The sequence below is a fragment of the Bufo bufo genome, chromosome 7 (assembly GCF_905171765.1).
Source record: "Bufo bufo chromosome 7, aBufBuf1.1, whole genome shotgun sequence".
NCBI lineage: Eukaryota > Metazoa > Chordata > Amphibia > Anura > Bufonidae > Bufo > Bufo bufo.
Window position 1 is genome coordinate 124,076,843 of NC_053395.1, and position 19,258 is coordinate 124,096,100.

General features: G+C 45.0%; 1 protein-coding gene across 8 annotated transcripts in view; it reads right to left on the minus strand.

Annotated features, from left to right (window-relative positions):
- The window catches only part of PIKFYVE (phosphoinositide kinase, FYVE-type zinc finger containing), a 326,446-nt gene that overhangs the window by 254,666 nt on the left and 52,522 nt on the right, over window positions 1–19,258 (minus strand). For 4 of the 8 annotated variants that reach the window (XM_040441692.1, XM_040441691.1, XM_040441690.1 and 1 more), the window contains exon 1: window positions 7,104–7,124. The exons of 2 other annotated variants lie outside the window; for them this stretch is intronic. Coding sequence is in view for 1 of the 6 variants with exons in the window: in XM_040441693.1 (XP_040297627.1) it covers window positions 7,104–7,132 (29 nt within the window). In the remaining 5 variants the exon portion in view is untranslated. Of the gene's footprint in view, window positions 1–7,103; window positions 7,172–19,258 lie in introns of those variants that run through there. 2 more of the 8 variants (XR_005780642.1, XM_040441693.1) reach the window with 2 other exon arrangements.

Consider the following 19,258-nt stretch of genomic DNA (forward strand, 5'->3'; position numbering starts at 1 on the left):
CTATAAACTATCCCCCTCAAGGTATTCAAAACTGATTTTACAAACCTTGTTAACCCTTTAGGTGTTCCACAACAATTAATGGAAAATAGAGATAAAATTTCTAAATATCACTTTTTTGGCAGATTTACCACTTTAATAATTTTTTTCCAGTTACAAAGCAAGGGTTAACAGCCAAACCAAACTCAATATTTATGGCCCTGATTCTGTAGTTTACAGAAACACCCCATATGTGGTCGTAAACTACTGTACGGGCACACGGGAGGGCGCAGAAGGAAAGGAATGCCATATGGTTTTTGGAAGGCAGATTTTGCTGGACTGGTTTTCTTGACACCATGTCCCATTTGAAGCCCCCCTGATGCACCCCTAGAGTAGAAACTCCAAAAAAGTGTCCCCATTTTAGAAACTACAGGATAGGGTGGCAGTATTGTTGGTACTAGTTTAGGGTACATATTATTTTTGGTTGCTCTATATTACACTTTTTGTGAGGCAAGATTACAAGAAATAGCTGTTTTGGCAGGGTTTTTATTTTTTGTTATTTACAACATTCATCTGACAGGTTAGATCATGTGATATTTTTATAGACCAGGTTGTCACGGACGCGGCGATACCTAATATGTATACTTTTTTTTTTATTTATGCAAGTTTTACACAATAATATAATTTTTTTTTTTTTTAAATCATGTTTTAGTGTGTCCATATTCTGAGAGCCATAGTTTTTTCAGTTTTTGGGCGATTATCTTAGGTAGGGTCTCATTTTTTGCGGGATGAGATGGCGGTTTGATTGGCACTATTTTGGGGTGCATAGGACTTTTTGATCGCTTGCTATAAAAAAATTTTTTGTAAGGTGACAAAAAAATTGTTTATTTAGCACAGTTTTAATTTTTTTTGGTATTCATCTGAGGGGTTAGGTCATGTGATATTATAGAGCCGGTCGATACGAACGTGGCGATACCAAATATGTATACTTTTTATTTTAATTTATGTAAGTTTTACACAATAACAACTTTTTTAAAAGAAAAAAAATTATGTTTTAGTGTCTCCATATTCTGAGCTATAGTTTTTTTTATTTTTTTGGGCGATTGTCTCAGGTAGGGGCTCATTTTTTGCGCGATGAGGTGACGGTTTGGTGGGCAAATGCCTTTTTGATCACTTGCTGTTGTACTTTTTGTGATGTAAGGTGACAAAAAAATTGTTTATTTAGTACAGTTTTTATTTTTTACGGTGTTCATCTGAGGGGTTAGGTCATGTGATATGTTTATAGAGCCGGTCGATACGGACGCATCGATACCCAATATGTATACTTTTTTTTTTTCCACTATTTTTCTTAACTTTATTTGGGGAAAATGACGTTTTTGTTTATTTTCACTTGAAACTTAATTTTTTGGGGGAAAACTTTATTTTTTCAACTTTTTTTTTTTTCCACTTTATTTTTTGTCCCACTTTGGGACTTGAACTTTTGGGGGTCTAATCCTTTACAATGCATTCTAATACTTCTGTATTGGAATGCATTGGCTGTATGAGTAATACTGTGTGTATTACTCATACAGCTTCCGGCCTGTGAGATCCAGGGGGCTGGATCTCACAGGCTCGTCACCGGAAGGCAGCGCGATGCCTTCCTTAGACATCGCGCTGCCTTCCATGCCATCGGGTCCCCCCCACAGCCGCATGGGGACCCGATGGCACTGCCGACCACCGCCGCCGCACCAGGTAAAAGCCGCAAACCGCAGGTCTGAATTGACCCCCCCCCCCCCCACCGTTGTGACAGGATGCCCGCTGAATGATTTCAGCGGGCATCCTGTCACAATTAACCCCCGCCGCGCCGCAATCTACTTTTAAACTTAGGACGTACCGGTACGTCCTGAGCCCTTAAGGACTCGGCAAACGCGGCGTACCGGTACGTCCTAAGTCCCTAAGGGGTTAAATGGGTGGGGCGAGTCATTTTTAAAATAAAGCTTCTTATTTTACACCATACTGAGCCTTTTTTTTTTTTTTATTGTAACTAGCCAGACAACCCCTTAAAAAATGTATGGTGTGTATGGTGCATGATTGACTAGAAGTACCTTGGAATATATATTTTGGGGTTTGCTGAAAATGAAATAAGATAAATGAGACTGGGGTTACAAAACACCTTTGAAGCACTATAGCTTTGATTTCTACAACTTGCATGTGGTTTTCTAAGATTTTATAACTGATGACCTATCCCCAGGATCGGTTATCAGTATCTGATCTGTGGGGGTCTGAACCCTGGGACCACAGACGATCGGCTGTTTGAGAAGTTACCAGAACCCCTGTGAGTGCCACAGCCTTCGCGCAGCTTACTGAACAAAGTGCTGTACATCGTATAGCGGCTGTGCTTGGTATCGCGCTCAAGACCAATCACTTCTGAGGGGCTGAGCTGCGCCTAGGAAAAGTAGAGAGAGCACCGCTGCCTTCTCAAACAACTGATCGGCAGGGTCCCCAGGTATCAGACCCCCACCGATCAGATATTGATGATCTATCCAGAGGATAGGTCATCAGTTATAAAGTCTTGAAAACTCCCTTAAGATTTCTCCATATACAAAAAAAAACAAGTAAAGTGTGTCAAGCCAGTTACACTTTGGAGAGACCTGTCCATTTCTTTAGGACAGAGCTGTATAGTCTTCATGTTCTGCCAAACAGGCTCTGGTGTCTCCATACATACATAGGCTGAAACATGCAACACTTTTTTCTTGCTGATTGTAGAGAGTGCATGAGCCTTGAGAAATAATATAGAGAAGCTGGAATCAACTATAGATGTCCAACTTGAAGTTCTGTTTGCCCTTGGTCAGATTGCGTAGCACACTAGCATGCCATCATATTGGCCCCTCTAATGCAAAACTAACTGAATGGTTCTATGTAATAAGCAATCTCTGCTTGTGAGGAATATGGATTAATATTTACTGTCAGCCATGTTCTCACACCCACCATTTGCTGAAAGATGGCAGAGGAAATCAAGCTCCACAGGGGAGCCCTGCTTCAAAGCCGCCGGCAGATAGCAGAAAACTCCTAGCAGGCCACCTTTTGTTACATTTTACACCTCCAGTCAGACAGCAGGGATCCTGCAGGAAAAAAAACCCAGCAGGAGGTATCAGCCCTTGCCAGGATCAATGCTACCTCCCACACATGTTGGGACCTACATTTCATAAGGAATTATCAATCGCCCAGCCATCGCAGGCGCAAACCGGATACATATGTGTGTCCCGGGAGCCACGAGGAACTTGCCCATGGTCTTTGTTTGAGGGTGGGATGCGTGAAAAGGGAGATATACATATCTCCCTTCAGAAACCAACTAACGGTACCATGTTTGGACTCTAGTTGTACCTGGAACCCAGGCGGATCCGTTGGTCCCAGAACCATCTCTCTGTGACCTTCTGGACTGAACCCTAAAGCCTTTTGTGGGTCTTTTGGAGCCAGTCCAGCAGAGGGGGGGTGGACCCCTCCCAAAAGGCCGGGAAGGGAGGGGCCGGTAACAGGTTAAAAGGCTTGTGCCAGCAAGCGGGCGTGTCTTTTCTGAAGGGGGTCATATCATGCCAATGTGTTTGGAGAGACCGTGAAACAGCTGACATCACTGCCCCCCCCCCCCCCATCCCCGCCGGTGACCGCAGCCAAGGACTATTCCACCAATATACCCCAAAGGAACTTTCATCTTACCCGGCAACTGACTTCTACTCTGCTTAACCATGTTGTACCTATATAACCTGTATCTGTAACCTCAGACTACTGTATATATTCTCTTTGTATATTGTGTTATATCTAGTGTGCCCTTACGACGATTAAATATATAATTTAATCTTGTGCTATCTTGTATCTCGATCACGAATCCCCACGTCCGTGTTTCGACCTAATTATAAGCTACCCCGGGTGGGTTTCTCACCCTATATAATGCCGTTAGCGGACCAGGCTTATATCAAACGAGAAGCTGGTGGCAGATACCCGGGCTGAGACAGCGCTGTTTTCACTGCGGCAGTAAAAAGGCTCTCTCAGCTTGTTGCCTCTCTGTACCCGCGTGGACAAGAGGTGTCTGTGTAAACTGTACCAAGCCGACCTTCACATGTTCCTCTGGAGGGCGTAACGTCACGCTTTGGTAACCCGTGACCATACCGTGTCTCGTTAGCTCGACGTAGGTGAAGTCAAGCAGGCACGAAGCGTGGTATTCGTCCTAAGGCCCAAGTGGGCACCAGCCCCGGCTTCACTTTCCATGTCGGTGGGGGAACACTGACTTTGCCACCTGTGTAAACAGCCAGGACACTTCAAGGGCACGTGTCCGTCACAGTCATCGACCCGGAAACCGTCCACTGTGTTGTGTGTGGGTGGGGGTGGTGGGAGGTCCCTTGACAATGTTCAAACGGTCACCGTGGGCCAGGCCGTGGCTATGGGACTTAGAGACACCGGTGCTGAGATGACACTGGTATGGCCTGAACTGGTGGCACCCCATGATTTACTGCCCGGGAGATCCGTTACTGTCTCCAGGATTGGAGGGGTAGAATCGGCTGAAGAGAAATGCGTAAACGCGGCCGTGTAACTGGAGGTCATTGCCGTCTTCGGTCCTACATGGGAGGATCCCCGAGAGCATCTGGCGCAGATGCTCAGGCAGATCTGCCAGGTAGGCTTGACCCTTACACCAGGAAAGTGCCAACTGGGCATAAGCGAGGGTCCCGGGCAGGCGGGGAAGCTTTGGAACCGGAGTCCGGGAGAGTGGATGCCAGCGTATCCTGGCTCACCCTCCGGGACAAGCACCAGGTGATGTCCTTCCTTGGCACCACCCGGTACTATAGGGAGTTTGCACCCCACTTTAGTAGCCTGGTGAAGCCCCTGACGGACAGCACCAGGAAGAAGCTGCCCTCCGCAGTCGATTGGACAGCTTCCGGGTACTACAGGCAGCAGACTTCACGCGGCCTTTTATAGTACCGACTGATGCCAGTAATTGTGGCCTCAGTGTCAGGCTCAGTCCGGGTGACTCCATGGGTCAGGAACGAATGGGAGGTGGGTACGTGGGAGCCTGGCGCACCAGCCGTACCACTTTTCCATTCACCACCAGAGAGGGTGCGGATGGGCGCACGGGGAAACACAGGATTGTGCTGCCCCCTGGCGCCCTTCAAAAAGGGGAGGTGTGAGGAATATGGATTAATATTTACTAATATGTCCTCACACCCACTATTTGCTGAAAGATGGCAGAGGAAATCAAGCTCCACAGGGGGGCACTGCTTCAAAGCCACCGCCAGATAGCAGAAAACTCCTAGCAGGCCACCTTTTGTTACATTTCACACCTCCAGTCAGACAGCACGGATCCTGCAGGAAAAACCCCCAGCAGGAGGTATAAGCCCTTCCCAGGATTAATGCTACCTCCCAGACATGTTGGCACCTACATTTCATAAGGAATTATGAATCGCCCGGCCATCGCAGGCGCAAACCGGATACATTTGTGTCCCGGTGTCCATGAGAAACTTGCCCATGGTCTTTGTTTGAGGGTGGGATGCACGGAAAGGGAGATATACATATCTTGCCCACAGAAACCAACTAACGGTACCATGTTTGGACTCTAGTTGTAGCCGGAACCCAGGCGGATCCGTTGGCCCCAGAACCATCTCCCTGTGACCTTCTGGACTGGAGCTATGAACCGTAAAAGGGTTTTGCTAGTCCTTTGGAGCCAGTCCAGCAGTGGGGGGTGGACCCCTCCCAAAGGCCGGCTACAGGTTAAAAAGCTTGTGCCAGCAAGCGGGCGTGTCTTTTCTGAAGGGGTCACATTGTGCCAATGTGTTTAGAGAGACCGGGAACCAGCTGACATAACTGCCCCCCCGTGACTGCAGCCAAAGACTATTCCACCATTATACCCCAAAGGAACTTTCATCTTACCCGGTAACTGACTTTTGCTCTGCTTAACCTGTATTTATAACCTCAGACTACTGTATATATTCTCTCTTGTATATTGTGTTATATCTAGTGTGCCCTTAAGGCAATTAAATATATAATTTAATCTTGTATCTCGATCACGAATCCACACGTTTCGGCCCAATTATAAGCTACCCCGGGTGGGTTTCTTACCCTATATAATCCCGTTAGCGGACCGGGCTTATATCAAACGAGAAGCTGGTGGCAGATACCCGGGCTGAGAAATCACTGTTTTCACTGCGGCAGTGAAAAGGCTCTCTCAGCTTGTTGCCTCTCTGTACTCGCGTGGACAAGAGGTGTCTGTGTAAACTGTACCAAGCCGACCTTACCTGCTCCTATGGAGGACATAACGTCACGCTTTGGTAACCCGTGACCATACCGCTCTCGTGAGCTCGACGTAGGTGACGTCAAGCGGGCACGAGGCGTGGTATTCGTCACACTGCTTAGAAGGTAATTTTTTCTGTTCAATTAGATATTCCCAAGAACAAAGGGCACCAGTTATCAGAGGAGAGTTGGTCATCCCAGCAGTCACTGTCCTTGGAAGTGAATATTAGATATGGAAACTGACAACCATGAGGACAACAGCGACTACAGAGAAAAGAGCTGGAAGAAAAGAAAACAGCTAAGGACAAAGAGGACAGTATGACCACTTGACAAAGCAAAATCTGTTCTATATTAGTCTATAGAAGCCCAAGAACAGGTGACACAAAAGCCTGGGACAGGGCAGATTCATCAGCGATGTCCCAGGGACAAGATAGACAACTCGTTTCATGTTAACGTGCTTATATAACATCTGCTACTTCTACTCTTTGTTGTATGAAGAAAAGCCAGGCCAGTCCCCTAGAATGTTAGAAAGTTATTTATTTACCCCATTAAGTATATATAGTAAATTGATAGAGATAGAGATAGAGATATTATATATATATATATATATATATATATATATATATATATTGTATTCAACCATTTCTGAGTTAAAGCGGTCTGCAGCATCTGGATGTTAAAAGATGCCAACTAACCATTAATGGTCACCATTACAGTAGGCATATGGGCTCTGACAAAGTCTTCCATTAATCTGCATTACAGGGCACTGTTAGACTCGGTCACCAAGAATCTTACCTGCTATTTAAACTACTGTTAACATCCTACCTTCTAACCACAGGTATATACATGTAAAACCCAATAACAACACATACCCTGCTCCAAATACACCGACAGAAATCATTGCTTATTCCAGTCTCACAATGAACCCTGGACAGTTATGCTTCATCCTGTTTGTGTCCGACGTGACGACCGGGGAAACAGCAAAGCTCAAGCTGGATCCGAGGGAAGGAAAAGGCAGCAGGAAGTTTGCTGGAAGGCTGTACAGCATGTGATACTGATCAACCTGACATGAAAACCAGCTGACCATAAACTGGACACCCCCAACACAGACATAGACATAGGCCAAGTTCACACTTCAGTTGTTTGGTCAGTTATTTCCATCAGTTAGGGCCAATTCACACATCCGTGTGTGTTTTGCGAATCCACAAAACACGGACAGCGGCAATGTGCGTTCCGCATTTTGCGGACCGCACATTGCCGGCACTAATAAAATATGCCTATTCTTGTCCGCTATTGCGGACAAGAATAGGACATGTTCTATTTTTTTCGGGATCAGATTTGCGGACCCGGAAGTGCAGGTCCCATAGAAATGAATGGGTCCGCAATTCCGTTCTGCAAAATGCGGAGCGGAATTGCAGATGTGTGAATGGAGCCTTATTGTGAGTCAAACCCAGGAGTGGGTCAAAAACACAGAATCGGAGGAAATCTTTCCATTATACCTTATCTCTGGTTTTGGCTCACAATAACTAATGGAATTGCCTTTTTTTTTTTTGTAAAGAAAGCGGTTTAGTTCATGAACGACCCTTCTGTGAATGAGAGATCTTTAGTCTGACTATCGGATGAAAATATTAAACATGGCCGACTTCTTTTCAGACGATAATCCTCGGTCATTGGTTGGCAAAAACGATTGTTTTTACAAGTGAAAGGTCCTCTTTAACAACGAACAATGTGAACTAAGTATGCTGACATATAGAGCGGCGCCCGGGGACCTCACTGCACTTCCTATTATCCCCGGGCGCTGCTCCGTTCTCCCATTATGCCCTCCGGTACCTTTGCTCTGTAAGTTATAGTAGGCGGTGTCTGCCCTTGTCCTGTGGGCGTCTCCTTCTCCTAGGCTGCAGCGCTGGCCAATCGCAGCGCACAGCTCACAGCCTGGGAGAAAAAAAAAAGGAGAAGGAGACGCCCACAGGACAAGGGAAGACACCGCCTACTATAACTTACAGAGCAAAGGTACCGGAGGGCATAACGGGAGAACGGAGCGGCGCCCGGGGATGATAGTAAGTGCAGTGAGATCCCCGGGCGCCGCTCTATATGTCAGCATACTTAGTTCACAATGTTTTTACAAGTGAAAGGTCCTCTTTAACCCCTTAAGGACTTAGGACGTATCGGTACGGCATGTGTCCCGAGTCCTTAAGGACCCATGACGTACCGGTACGTCATGAGTTTAAAATAGGATTGCGGCACCCCGGGGGTTAATCGAAACGGGATTTCGGCTGAAATCATTCAGCCGGCATCCCGTAACAATGCAGGGGGGGTCATGTGACCCCCCGTATCCGCGATCGCAGCAAACCGCATGTCAATTCAGACCTGCGGTTTGCTGCGCTTTTAGCTGATTCTGATCCCCGCGGTCAGAGTCTGACCGCGGGGATCAAACTTTAAAACGCCCGAAATTAAGTTTTATTAACCCCCCCTGCCCCCCTGAATGATATTATGTGGGCGGGTGGTGCAGGGGGGGGGTGTCGCAGGCGGTGCCGGAGGCGGGCGGTGCGGCAGGCGGGATCGCGATCCCCCGCCCACCTCCCCTTGAATAATCGTTGGCTTCTAGTGGTTATACCAGGGTGTCAGCACATTGCTGACACCCTGGTATAAACGGCTGACATTGGTGATGCGATGTCAGCCGTTTAACCCTTTCCATACAGCAGTCCGTATGGACCGCTGTATGGGAAAAGTTAACAGTAAGAGGGAGCTCCCTCCCTCTCCCATCGGGGGGCTGCTGTGCCTTTGCAGCCCCCCGATGGGAGAGGGAGAGAGCTCCCAGACAGCCCCCCGACACCCCCGTCCTTACCCTTCCCCGTCTGCGCAGTTCTGATCACTACTGAGCAGACGGGGAAGGTTCCCATGGCAACAGGACGCCGTCTCAGGCATCCTGCTGTCCATGGTGCTGAACAGATCTGTGCTAAAAGGCATAGATCTGTTCAGACAAAGTGTAAGTACAGTACAATACATATTGTACTGTACTGTATTATACAGACATCAGACCCACTGGATCTTCAAGAACCAAGTGGGTCTGGGTCAAAAAAATGTAAAAAAAAGTGAAAAAAGTTAAGATTAAAAAAAAACACATTTATCACTGAATAAAAATAAATAAAATTCCCTACACATGTTTGGTATCGCCGCGTCCGTAACGACCTGATCTATAAAACGGTCACGTTACTTTCCCTGCACGGTGAACGCCATAAAAAGAAAAACTATGAGTAAATTGAAATTTTGCCCACCTTACTTCCCAAAAAAGGTAATAAAAGTGATCAAAAAAGTCGCATGTACGCCAAAATAGTGCCAAACAGTCATCTCATCCCGCAAAAAATGAGACCCTACTTAAGATAATCGCCCAAAAACTGAAAAAACTATGGCTCTTAGACTATCGAGACACTAAAACATTTTTTTTGTTTTAAAAATGAAATCATTGTGTAAAACTTACATAAATAAAAAAAATTGTATACATATTAGGTATCGCCGCGTCCGTGACAACCTGCTCTATAAAATTACCACATGTTCTAACCTGTCAGATGAATGTTGTAAATAACAAAAAATAAAAACGTGCCAAAAAATCTATTTCTTGTTACCTTGCCGCACAAAAAAGTGTAATATAGAGCAACCAAAAATCATATGTACCCTAAACTAGTACCAACAAAACTGCCACCCTATCCCGTAGTTTCTAAAATGGGGTCACTTTTTTGGAGTTTCTACTCTAGGGGTGCATCAGGGGGGCTTCAAATGGGACATGGTGTCAAAATAACCAGTCCAGCAAAATCTGCCTTCCAAAAACCGTATGGCATTCCTTTCCTTCTGCGCCCTGCCGTGTGCCCGTACAGCGGTTTACGACCACATATGGGGTGTTTCTGTAAACTACAGAATCAGGGCCATAAATAATGAGTTTTGTTTGGCTGTTAACCCTTGCTTTGTAACTGGAAAAAAAAATATTAAAATGGAAAATCTGCCAAAAATGTGAAATTTTGAAATTGTATCTCTATTTTCCATTAAATCTTGTGCAACACCTAAAGGGTTAACAAAGTTTGTAAAATCAGTTTTGAATACCTTGAGGGGTGTAGTTTCTTAGATGGGGTCATTTTTGTGGAGTTTCTACTCTAGGGGTGCATCAGGGGGACTTCAAATGGGACATGGTGTCAAAAAACCAGTCCTGCAAAATCTGGCTTCCAAAAACCATACGGCGCACCTTTCCCTCTACGCCCTGCCGTGTGCCCGTACAGCAGTTTACGGCCACATATGGGGTGTTTCTGTAAACGGCAGAGTCAGGGCAATAAAGATACAGTCTTGTTTGGCTGTTAACCCTTGCTTTGTTAGTGGAAAAAAATGGGTTAAAATGGAAAATTAGGCAAAAAAAATGAAATTCTCAAATTTCATCCCCATTTGCCAATAACTCTTGTGCAACACCTAAAGGGTTAACGAAGTTTGTAAAATCAGTTTTGAATACCTTGAGGGGTGTAGTTTATAGAATGGGGTCATTTTTGGGCGGTTTCTATTATGTAAGCCTCGCAAAGTGACTTCAGACCTGTAGTGGTCCCTACAAATTGGGTTTTTGTAAATTTCTGAAAAATTTCAAGATTTGCTTCTAAACTTCTAAGCCTTGTAACATCCCCAAAAAATAAAATATCATTCCCAAAATGCTACAAACATGAAGTAGACATATGGGGAATGTAAAGTCATCACAATTTTTGGGGGTATTACTATGTATTACAGAAGTAGAGAAACTGAAACTTTGAAATTTTTGGTAAATATTAGGGGTGCACCGAAATTCCGGCAGCCGAAAATATCGGCCGAAAATGCACCTAATCCACTTCGGCCGATATTGTTACATATCGGCCGAAAATATGGGGTGTGGGATTTGACACCCACCATCTGCGGGCGGGCGGTTTACTTTGTCACTGCATCTTTATTTTACCTTACAATCGTGAGGCTCCAGTAACTAACAACTCTGCAGGCAGAGCGGAGGCCGGCGTAACGTCACTTACTCACGTGACGCGCCTGCTCCGCCCACTTTATGAATGAAGGAGGCGGAGCAGGTGCGTCACGTGAGTAAGTGACGTTACGCCGCCCTCCGCTCTGCCTGCAGAGTTGTTACTGGAGCGTCACGATTGTAAGGTAAAAATGCAGTGAGTGATGCTGTGAGCAGCAGGGCCGGGGCTGTTATGGGTAGGGGGATCGGTCTATGGCACTGCTATGGGGAGGGGGGATCTGTGCACTGTTATGGGGAAAGGGATCTGTGCACTGTTATGCCCATAACAGCGCCACCCACAGATCCCCCTCTCCATAACAGCGCCACCCACAGATCCCCCTCTCCATAACAGCACCACCCACAGATTCCCCTCTCCATAACAGCGCCACCCACAGATCCCCCTCTCCATAACAGCGCCACCCACAGATCCCCCTCTCCATAACAGCGCCACCCACAGATCCCCCTCTCCATAACAGCGCCACCCACAGATCCCCCTCTCCATAACAGCGCCACCCACAGATCCCCCTCTCCATAACAGCGCCACCCACAGATCCCCCTCTCCATAACAGCGCCACCCACAGATCCCCCTCTCCATAACAGCGCCACCCACAGATCCCCCTCTCCATAACAGCGCCACCCACAGATCCCCCTCTCCATAACAGCGCCACCCACAGATCCCCCTCTCCATAACAGAGCCACCCACAGATCCCCCTCTCCAAAACAGCACCACCCACAGATGAATTTCATTCATGAAAAAGAATTATTAATAAAATCATTAAAAAAAAAGTATTTTAAAAGTATTTGGGCAAAAAGGCAGTTTCGGTTTCGGTTTTCGGTCAAGGGCATCCTGAATTTTCGGTTTCGGACCAGAATTTTCATTTCGGTGCACCCCTAGTAAATATGGTATTTTTTTATGCAAAAAAATTAACTTTTTTGACCCAATTTTACCAGTGTCATGAAGTACAATATGTGACGAAAAAAACAGAACGGCCTGGATAAGTCAAAGCGTTTTAAAGTTATCAGCACTTAAAGTGACACTGGTCAGATTTGCAAAAAATGGCCAAGTCCTTAAGGTGAAATAGGGCTGAGTCCTTAAGGGGTTAAGTTTCAACCGGCGGGTTATCTTTTGGTTGAAAGCCTCTAAAGTGTATGGCAACAAGGGATGAGCGAATCGATTCGCATAAAACTTCGTTCTAAGGGTATATTCACACGTCCGTAGAATGTGACCACATCCGTTCCGCAATTAACCGGAACGGGTGTGAACCCATTCATTCTGTATGGGGCAGGAATGGATGCGGACAGCACACAGTGTGCTGTCCGCATCCGCATTTCTGGAGCGTGACCCCGGAAAAAAATAGAACATGTCCTATTCTTGTCCGCAATAGTGGACAAGAATAGGCAGTTCTATGGGGGTGCCGGCCGGGTGTGTTGCGGATCCGCAATACAATACGAACGTGTGAATGGACCCTAATACTGTACGGAGCAGGAGCTCTGTACAGTATTAGAATGTATTGGTTCTGATGAGTAATCACTTCATATATTAACTTGTACTGTAAAAAAACATTTCCCGAACTCGGGTTCGGTTCCAAGTGGAAGCGAATTATATTATATTATTTTTTCTGACTGGATTTTCTTCATTCACTTAGTAAAATTTGCATGCAGAACATTTGCACCAAATCCGCATGTAAATTCGCACCAATTGATGCGTATTGAGCGCACAGATTTGCCTGCAAACACCTGTTGATTTCAGTGCGGATTCTCCGCACATGAATCCTGAACGTGTGCCTGTACCCTTAGTTATGGTCTATGGTAGCAGAATCCATAATGAAATTCTTAAATAACCCGAACCTGAACCTTGTAAGCCAAACTTGAAACACAAATTCGCTCATTCCTAGTTGCGATCACAGGGGTGAATAAAGTGTATTTCTTTTCACAAATCTTTTTTGTAAGAGTGCTGCCATTTTTTTAAATTCTTATATTGGCCTGGATTTGTTGCCGAATCCATTGACCAGCACCTCCACATTTATATTTAGCCTGATGTGTTGCCATTATATATATATATATGAAATCTGCAGCACATCCAAGTAGTGAAAGAAGCTTTAATCACCAAGCATGCAACGTTTCAATCCTCTCAATGGGATTTTTCTCAAGCAGAGGATTGAAACGTCGCATGCTTGGTGATTAAAGCTTCTTTCACTACTTCACTACTTGGATGTGCTGCGGATTTCATTTATTCTACATTTTTTGGAGGTGGATCGCCGACTCAGCCGCTGGCACTCCGACTGTACTATACAGATAGTGGTGCTGCCCACATTCCTTGTATATGTATATATATATATATATATATATATATATATATATAAAAACTAGCAGAAGGATCCATATACGCACGGGTATATTTCATCTATTTCATTTTATGTTTCCGTGTGTCGCTACAGTACCCGCCCCTTTAACAATGACCTCCACAGTGCCTGCTCCTTTAACAATGACCTCCACAGTGCCCTCCCCTTTAGCAGTGCCTGCCCCTTTAACTGTGACTGTCACAGCGACCGCCCCTTTAACTGTGACTTTCACAGTGACCGCCCCTTTAACAGTGGCCGCCCATTTAACAGTGACCGCCCCTTTAACAGTGACTTTCACAACAGAGACCTCCACAGTGCCCGAGATGAGTTTCTGTCTGTCTGTCTGGACGTTCTTTATGCACGACCAAACGACTGGATCGATCTTCACCAAATTTGGCACACAGGTACAACAGGTGTCCGGGAAGGTTTTAGACCCAGCTCTCTAGGACTTACCATTCCTGAGATATTCGCAAAAAATAACATGCATTAGCCAATAGAAGCCAGCAAGCCTTTCACTAAAATCCGAACTGCCATTTACACGGTCAAATGTCCCTTATTAGTCAATAGAAGCTTGCAGGTCCTACTCTAGGTTGCCATAACAACTGATCAGAGGTTTTAGCAGTTCGCAGGTCCTTAAATTTTCAGTCATATGACGTATGACAGCACAACTACCCTGCTACATGCATGGGGGGCCATTATTAAACGGACGGGCGCTGTGAAGGTCACTGTTAAGGGGCGGTCACTGTGGAGGTCACTGTAAAGGGGCGGACACTGTGGAGGTCACTGTAAAGGGGCGGACACTGTGGAGGTCACTGTAAAGGGGCGGACACTGTGGAGGTCACTGTAAAGGGGCGGACACTGTGGAGGTAATTGTGAAAGGGGCAGGCACTGTGGAGGTAATTGTGAAAGGGGCAGGCACTGTGGAGGTAATTGTGAAAGGGGCAGGCACTGTGGAGGTAATTGTGAAAGGGGCAGGCACTGTGGAGGTCATTGTTAAAAGGGGCAGGTACTGTAGAGGTCACTGTTATGGGGAATACTGTTGACATCTTTTTATGACACACGGAATGATGAAGTGAAATAGATTAAATATACCCATGCGAAGCCGGGTCCTGCTGCTAGTCTCTTATATTAAAAAATGTTGTTTCTGTCTGTCTGAACGTTCTTTATACGCAACAAAACGACTGGAAGGATTTAGACCAGGTCTTAGCTCTTTAGGACGTACCGTTCCAGAGATATTCCCAATAAATTACCTGTATTAGCCAATACAAGCCCCCAACTGCCATGCACACGGTCACATGTCCCTTATCAGTCAATAGAAGCTTGCAGGCTCTTCGTCTCCACATACAGACAGTTTTATTCCAGGTTTCCATAACAACCCAGCATTTTTCTTCACTGCTATAAGTCAGCTTTAGGCTAGGGCTATACAACGACTTGCACAGCTCAACAGACAATAGAATTAGATACACAGCAGACAGTATCACACATGATCGGATTAGATACACAGCTCAGCAGACAGTATCACACAGGATAGGATTAGATACACAGCTCAACAGACAGTATCACACAGGATAGTATTAGATACACAGCTCATGCGCGACCAAACGACTGGACCGATCTTCACAAAATTTGGCACACAGGTACTTCAGGTGTCCGGGAAGGATTTAGACCAGGTCTTAGCTCTTTAGGACGTACCGTTCCAGAGATATTCCCAAAAAATTACCTGCATTAGCCAATACAAGCCCCCAACTGCCGTGCACACGGTCACATGTCCCTTATCAGTCAATAGAAGCTTGCAGGCTCTTCGTCTCCACATACAGCCAGTGTCAAGGGAACGGGGCACTGTGGCAGCCAGTGTCAAGGGAACGGGGCACTGTGGCAGCCAGTGTCAAGGGAACGGGGCACTGTGGCAGCCAGTGTCAAGGGAACGGGGCACTGTGGCAGCCAGTGTCAAGGGAACGTGTTAGCATATGCCAGAGACTTTTGTAAGTCTTTAGCTAACACTCTAGGATTCTTCTTCACCTCATTGAGCAGTCTGCGCTGTGCTCTTGCAGTCATCTTTACAGGACGGCCACTCCTAGGGAGAGTAGCAGCAGTGCTGAACTTTCTCCATTTATAGACAATTTGTCTTACTGTGGACTGATGAACAGCAAGGCTTTTGGAGATACTTTTATAACCCTTTCCAGCTTTATGCAAGTCAACAATTCTTAATCATAGGTCTTCTGAGAGCTCTTCTGTGCGAGGCATCATTCACATCAGGCAATGCTTCTTGGGAAAAGCAAACCCAGAACTGGTGTGTGTTTTTTTATAGGGCAGGGCAGCTGTAACCAACACCTCCAATCTCATCTCATTGATTGGACTCCAGTTGGCTGACACCTCACTCCAATTAGCTCTTGGAGATGTCATTAGTCTAGGGGTTCACATACTTTTTCCACCTGCACTGTGAATGTTTACATGGTGTGTTCAATAAAAACATGGTAACATTTAATTCTTTGTGTGTTATTAGTTTAAGCAGACTGTGATTGTCTATTGTTGTGACTTAGATGAAGATCAGATCACATTTTATGACCAATTTGTGCAGAAATCCATCTCATTCCAAAGGGTTCACATACTTTTTATTGCAACTGTATAGAAAAATGGGTTTCTGTCTGTTCTTTATGCGCGACCAAACGACTGGACCGATCTTCACCAAATAATATATATAAAAATGAGTTTCTGTCCGTCTTATCAGCGAATAGAAGCTCGCATGCCCTTATCTTCCACATACATACAGTTTTACTCTAGGTTTCCATAACAACCCAGCCATTTTATTTTACTGCTGTAGATCAGCTTTAGGCTAGGGCAGGCATGCTCAACCTGCGGCCCTCCAGCTGTTGTAAAACTACACTCCCACCATGCCCTGCTGTAGGCTGATAGCTGTAGGCTGTTCGGGCATGCTGGGAGTTGTAGTTTTGCAACAGCTGGAGGGCCGCAGGTTGAGCAGGCCTGGACTAGGGCTACACAACGACAATAAGTTCCACAACATATAGGGCTCAACTACATTGCTTCATGCATCCATCCTGGATGGATTTTTTGCAACTGTCGTGTCGTAGTCGCAGCATGTCGCAGTGCGACACCATAGCCTATCATTATAAAAATTGTTGCGTGATATTGGTATAACAATGCAGCCCTAGCCTTAAAGGGGCAGGGCACTGTGCATGTCACTGTTAAGGGGGCAGGGGCCACTATTAACCACCTCAGCCCCCAGTGCTTAAACACCCTGAAAGACCAGGCCACTTTTTACACTTCTGACCTACACTACTTTCACCGTTTATTGCTCGGTCATGCAACTTACCACCCAAATGAATTTTACCTCCTTTTCTTCTCACTAATAGAGCTTTCATTTGGTGGTATTTCATTGCTGCTGACATTTTTACTTTTTTTGTTATTAATCGAAATTTAACGATTTTTTTGCAAAAAAATGACATTTTTCACTTTCAGTTGTAAAATTTTGCAAAAAAAACGACATCCATATAGAAATTTTGCTCTAAATTTATAGTTCTACATGTCTTTGATAAAAAAAAAATGTTTGGGTAAAAAAAAAATGGTTTGGGTAAAAGTTATAGCGTTTACAAACTATGGTACAAAAATGTGAATTTCCGCTTTTTGAAGCAGCTCTGACTTTCTGAGCACCTGTCATGTTTCCTGAGGTTCTACAATGCCCAGACAGTACAAACACCCCACAAATGAACCCATTTCTGAAAGTACACACCCTAAGATATTCGCTGATGGGCATAGTGAGTTCATAGAACTTTTTATTTTTTGTCACAAGTTAGCGGAAAATGATGATTTTTTTTTTTTTTTTTTTTCTTACAAAGTCTCATATTCCACTAACTTGTGACAAAAAATAAAAAGTTCTATGAACTCACTATGCCCATCAGCGAATACCTTGGGGTCTCTTCTTTCCAAAATGGGGTCACTTGTGGGGTAGTTATACTGCCCTGGCATTCTAGGGGCCCAAATGTGTGGTAAGGAGTTTGAAATCAAATTCTGTAAAAAATGACCTGTGAAATCCGAAAGGTGCTCTTTGGAATATGGGCCCCTTTGCCCACCTAGGCTGCAAAAAAGTGTCACACATCTGGTATCTCCGTACTCAGGAGAAGGTGGGGAATGTGTTTTGGGGTGTCATTTTATATATACCCATGCTGGGTGAGAGAAATATCTTGGCAAAAGACAACTTTTCCCATTTTTTTATACAAAGTTGTCATTTGACCAAGATATTTATCTCACCCAGCATGGGTATATGTAAAAAGACACCCCAAAACACATTCCTCAACTTCTCCTGAGTACGGGGATACCAGATGTGTGACACTTTTTTGCAGCCTAGGTGGGCAAAGGGGCCCATATTCCAAAGAGCACCTTTCGGATTTCACTCCTCATTTTTTCCTGAATTTGATTTCAAACTCCTTACCACACATTTGGGCCCCTAGAATACCAGGGCAGTATAACTACCCCACAAGTGACCCCATTTTGGAAAGAAGACACCCCAAGGTATTCCGTGAGGGGCATGGCGAGTTCCTAGAATTTTTTATTTTTTGTCACAAGTTAGTGGAAAATGATGATTTTTTTTTTTTTTTTTTTTTTTTCATACAAAGTCTCATATTCCACAAACTTGTGACAAAAAATAAAAACTTCCATGAACTCACTATGCCCATCAGCGAATACCTTGGGGTCTCTTCTTTCCAAAATGGGGTCACTTGTGGGGTAGTTATACTGCCCTGGCATTCTAGGGGCCCAAATGTGTGGTAAGTAGGTAAATGACCTGTGAAATCCGAAAGGTGCTCTTTGGAATGTGGGCCCCTTTGCCCACCTAGGCTGCAAAAAAGTGTCACACATCTGGTATCTCTGTATTCAGGAGAAGTTGAGGAATGTGTTTTGGGGTGTCTTTTTACATATACCCATGCTGGGTGAGATAAATATCTTGGTCAAATGCCAACTTTGTATAAAAAAATGGGAAAAGTTGTCTTTTGCCAAGATATTTCTCTCACCCAGCATGGGTATATGTAAAATGACACCCCAAAACACATTCCCCAACTTCTCCCGATTACGGAGATACCAGATGTGTGACACTTTTTTGCAGCCTAGGTGGGCAAAGGGGCCCATATTCAAAAGAGCACCTTTCGGATTTCACAGGTCATTTTTTACAGAATTTGATTTCAAACTCCTTACCACACATTTGGGCCCCAAGAATGCCAGGGCAGTATAACTACCCCACAAGTGACCCCATTTTGGAAAGAAGAGACCCCAAGGTATTCGCTGATGGGCATAGTGAGTTCATGGAACTTTTTATTTTTTGTCACAAGTTAGTGGAATATGAGACTTTGTATGAAAAAAAATAAAATAAAAAAATAAGCATTTTCCACTAACTTGTGACAAAAAATAAAAAATTCTAGGAACTCGCCATGCCCCTCACGGAATACCTTGGGGTGTCTTCTTTCCAAAATGGGGTCACTTGTGGGGTAGTTATACTGCCCTGGCATTTTCCAGGGGCCCTAATGTGTGGTAAGTAGGTAAATGACCTGTGAAATCCTAAAGGTGCTCTTTGGAATATGGGCCCCTTTGTCCACCTAGGCTGCAAAAAAGTGTCACACATGTGGTATCGCCGTATTCAGGAGAAGTTGGGGAATGTGTTTTG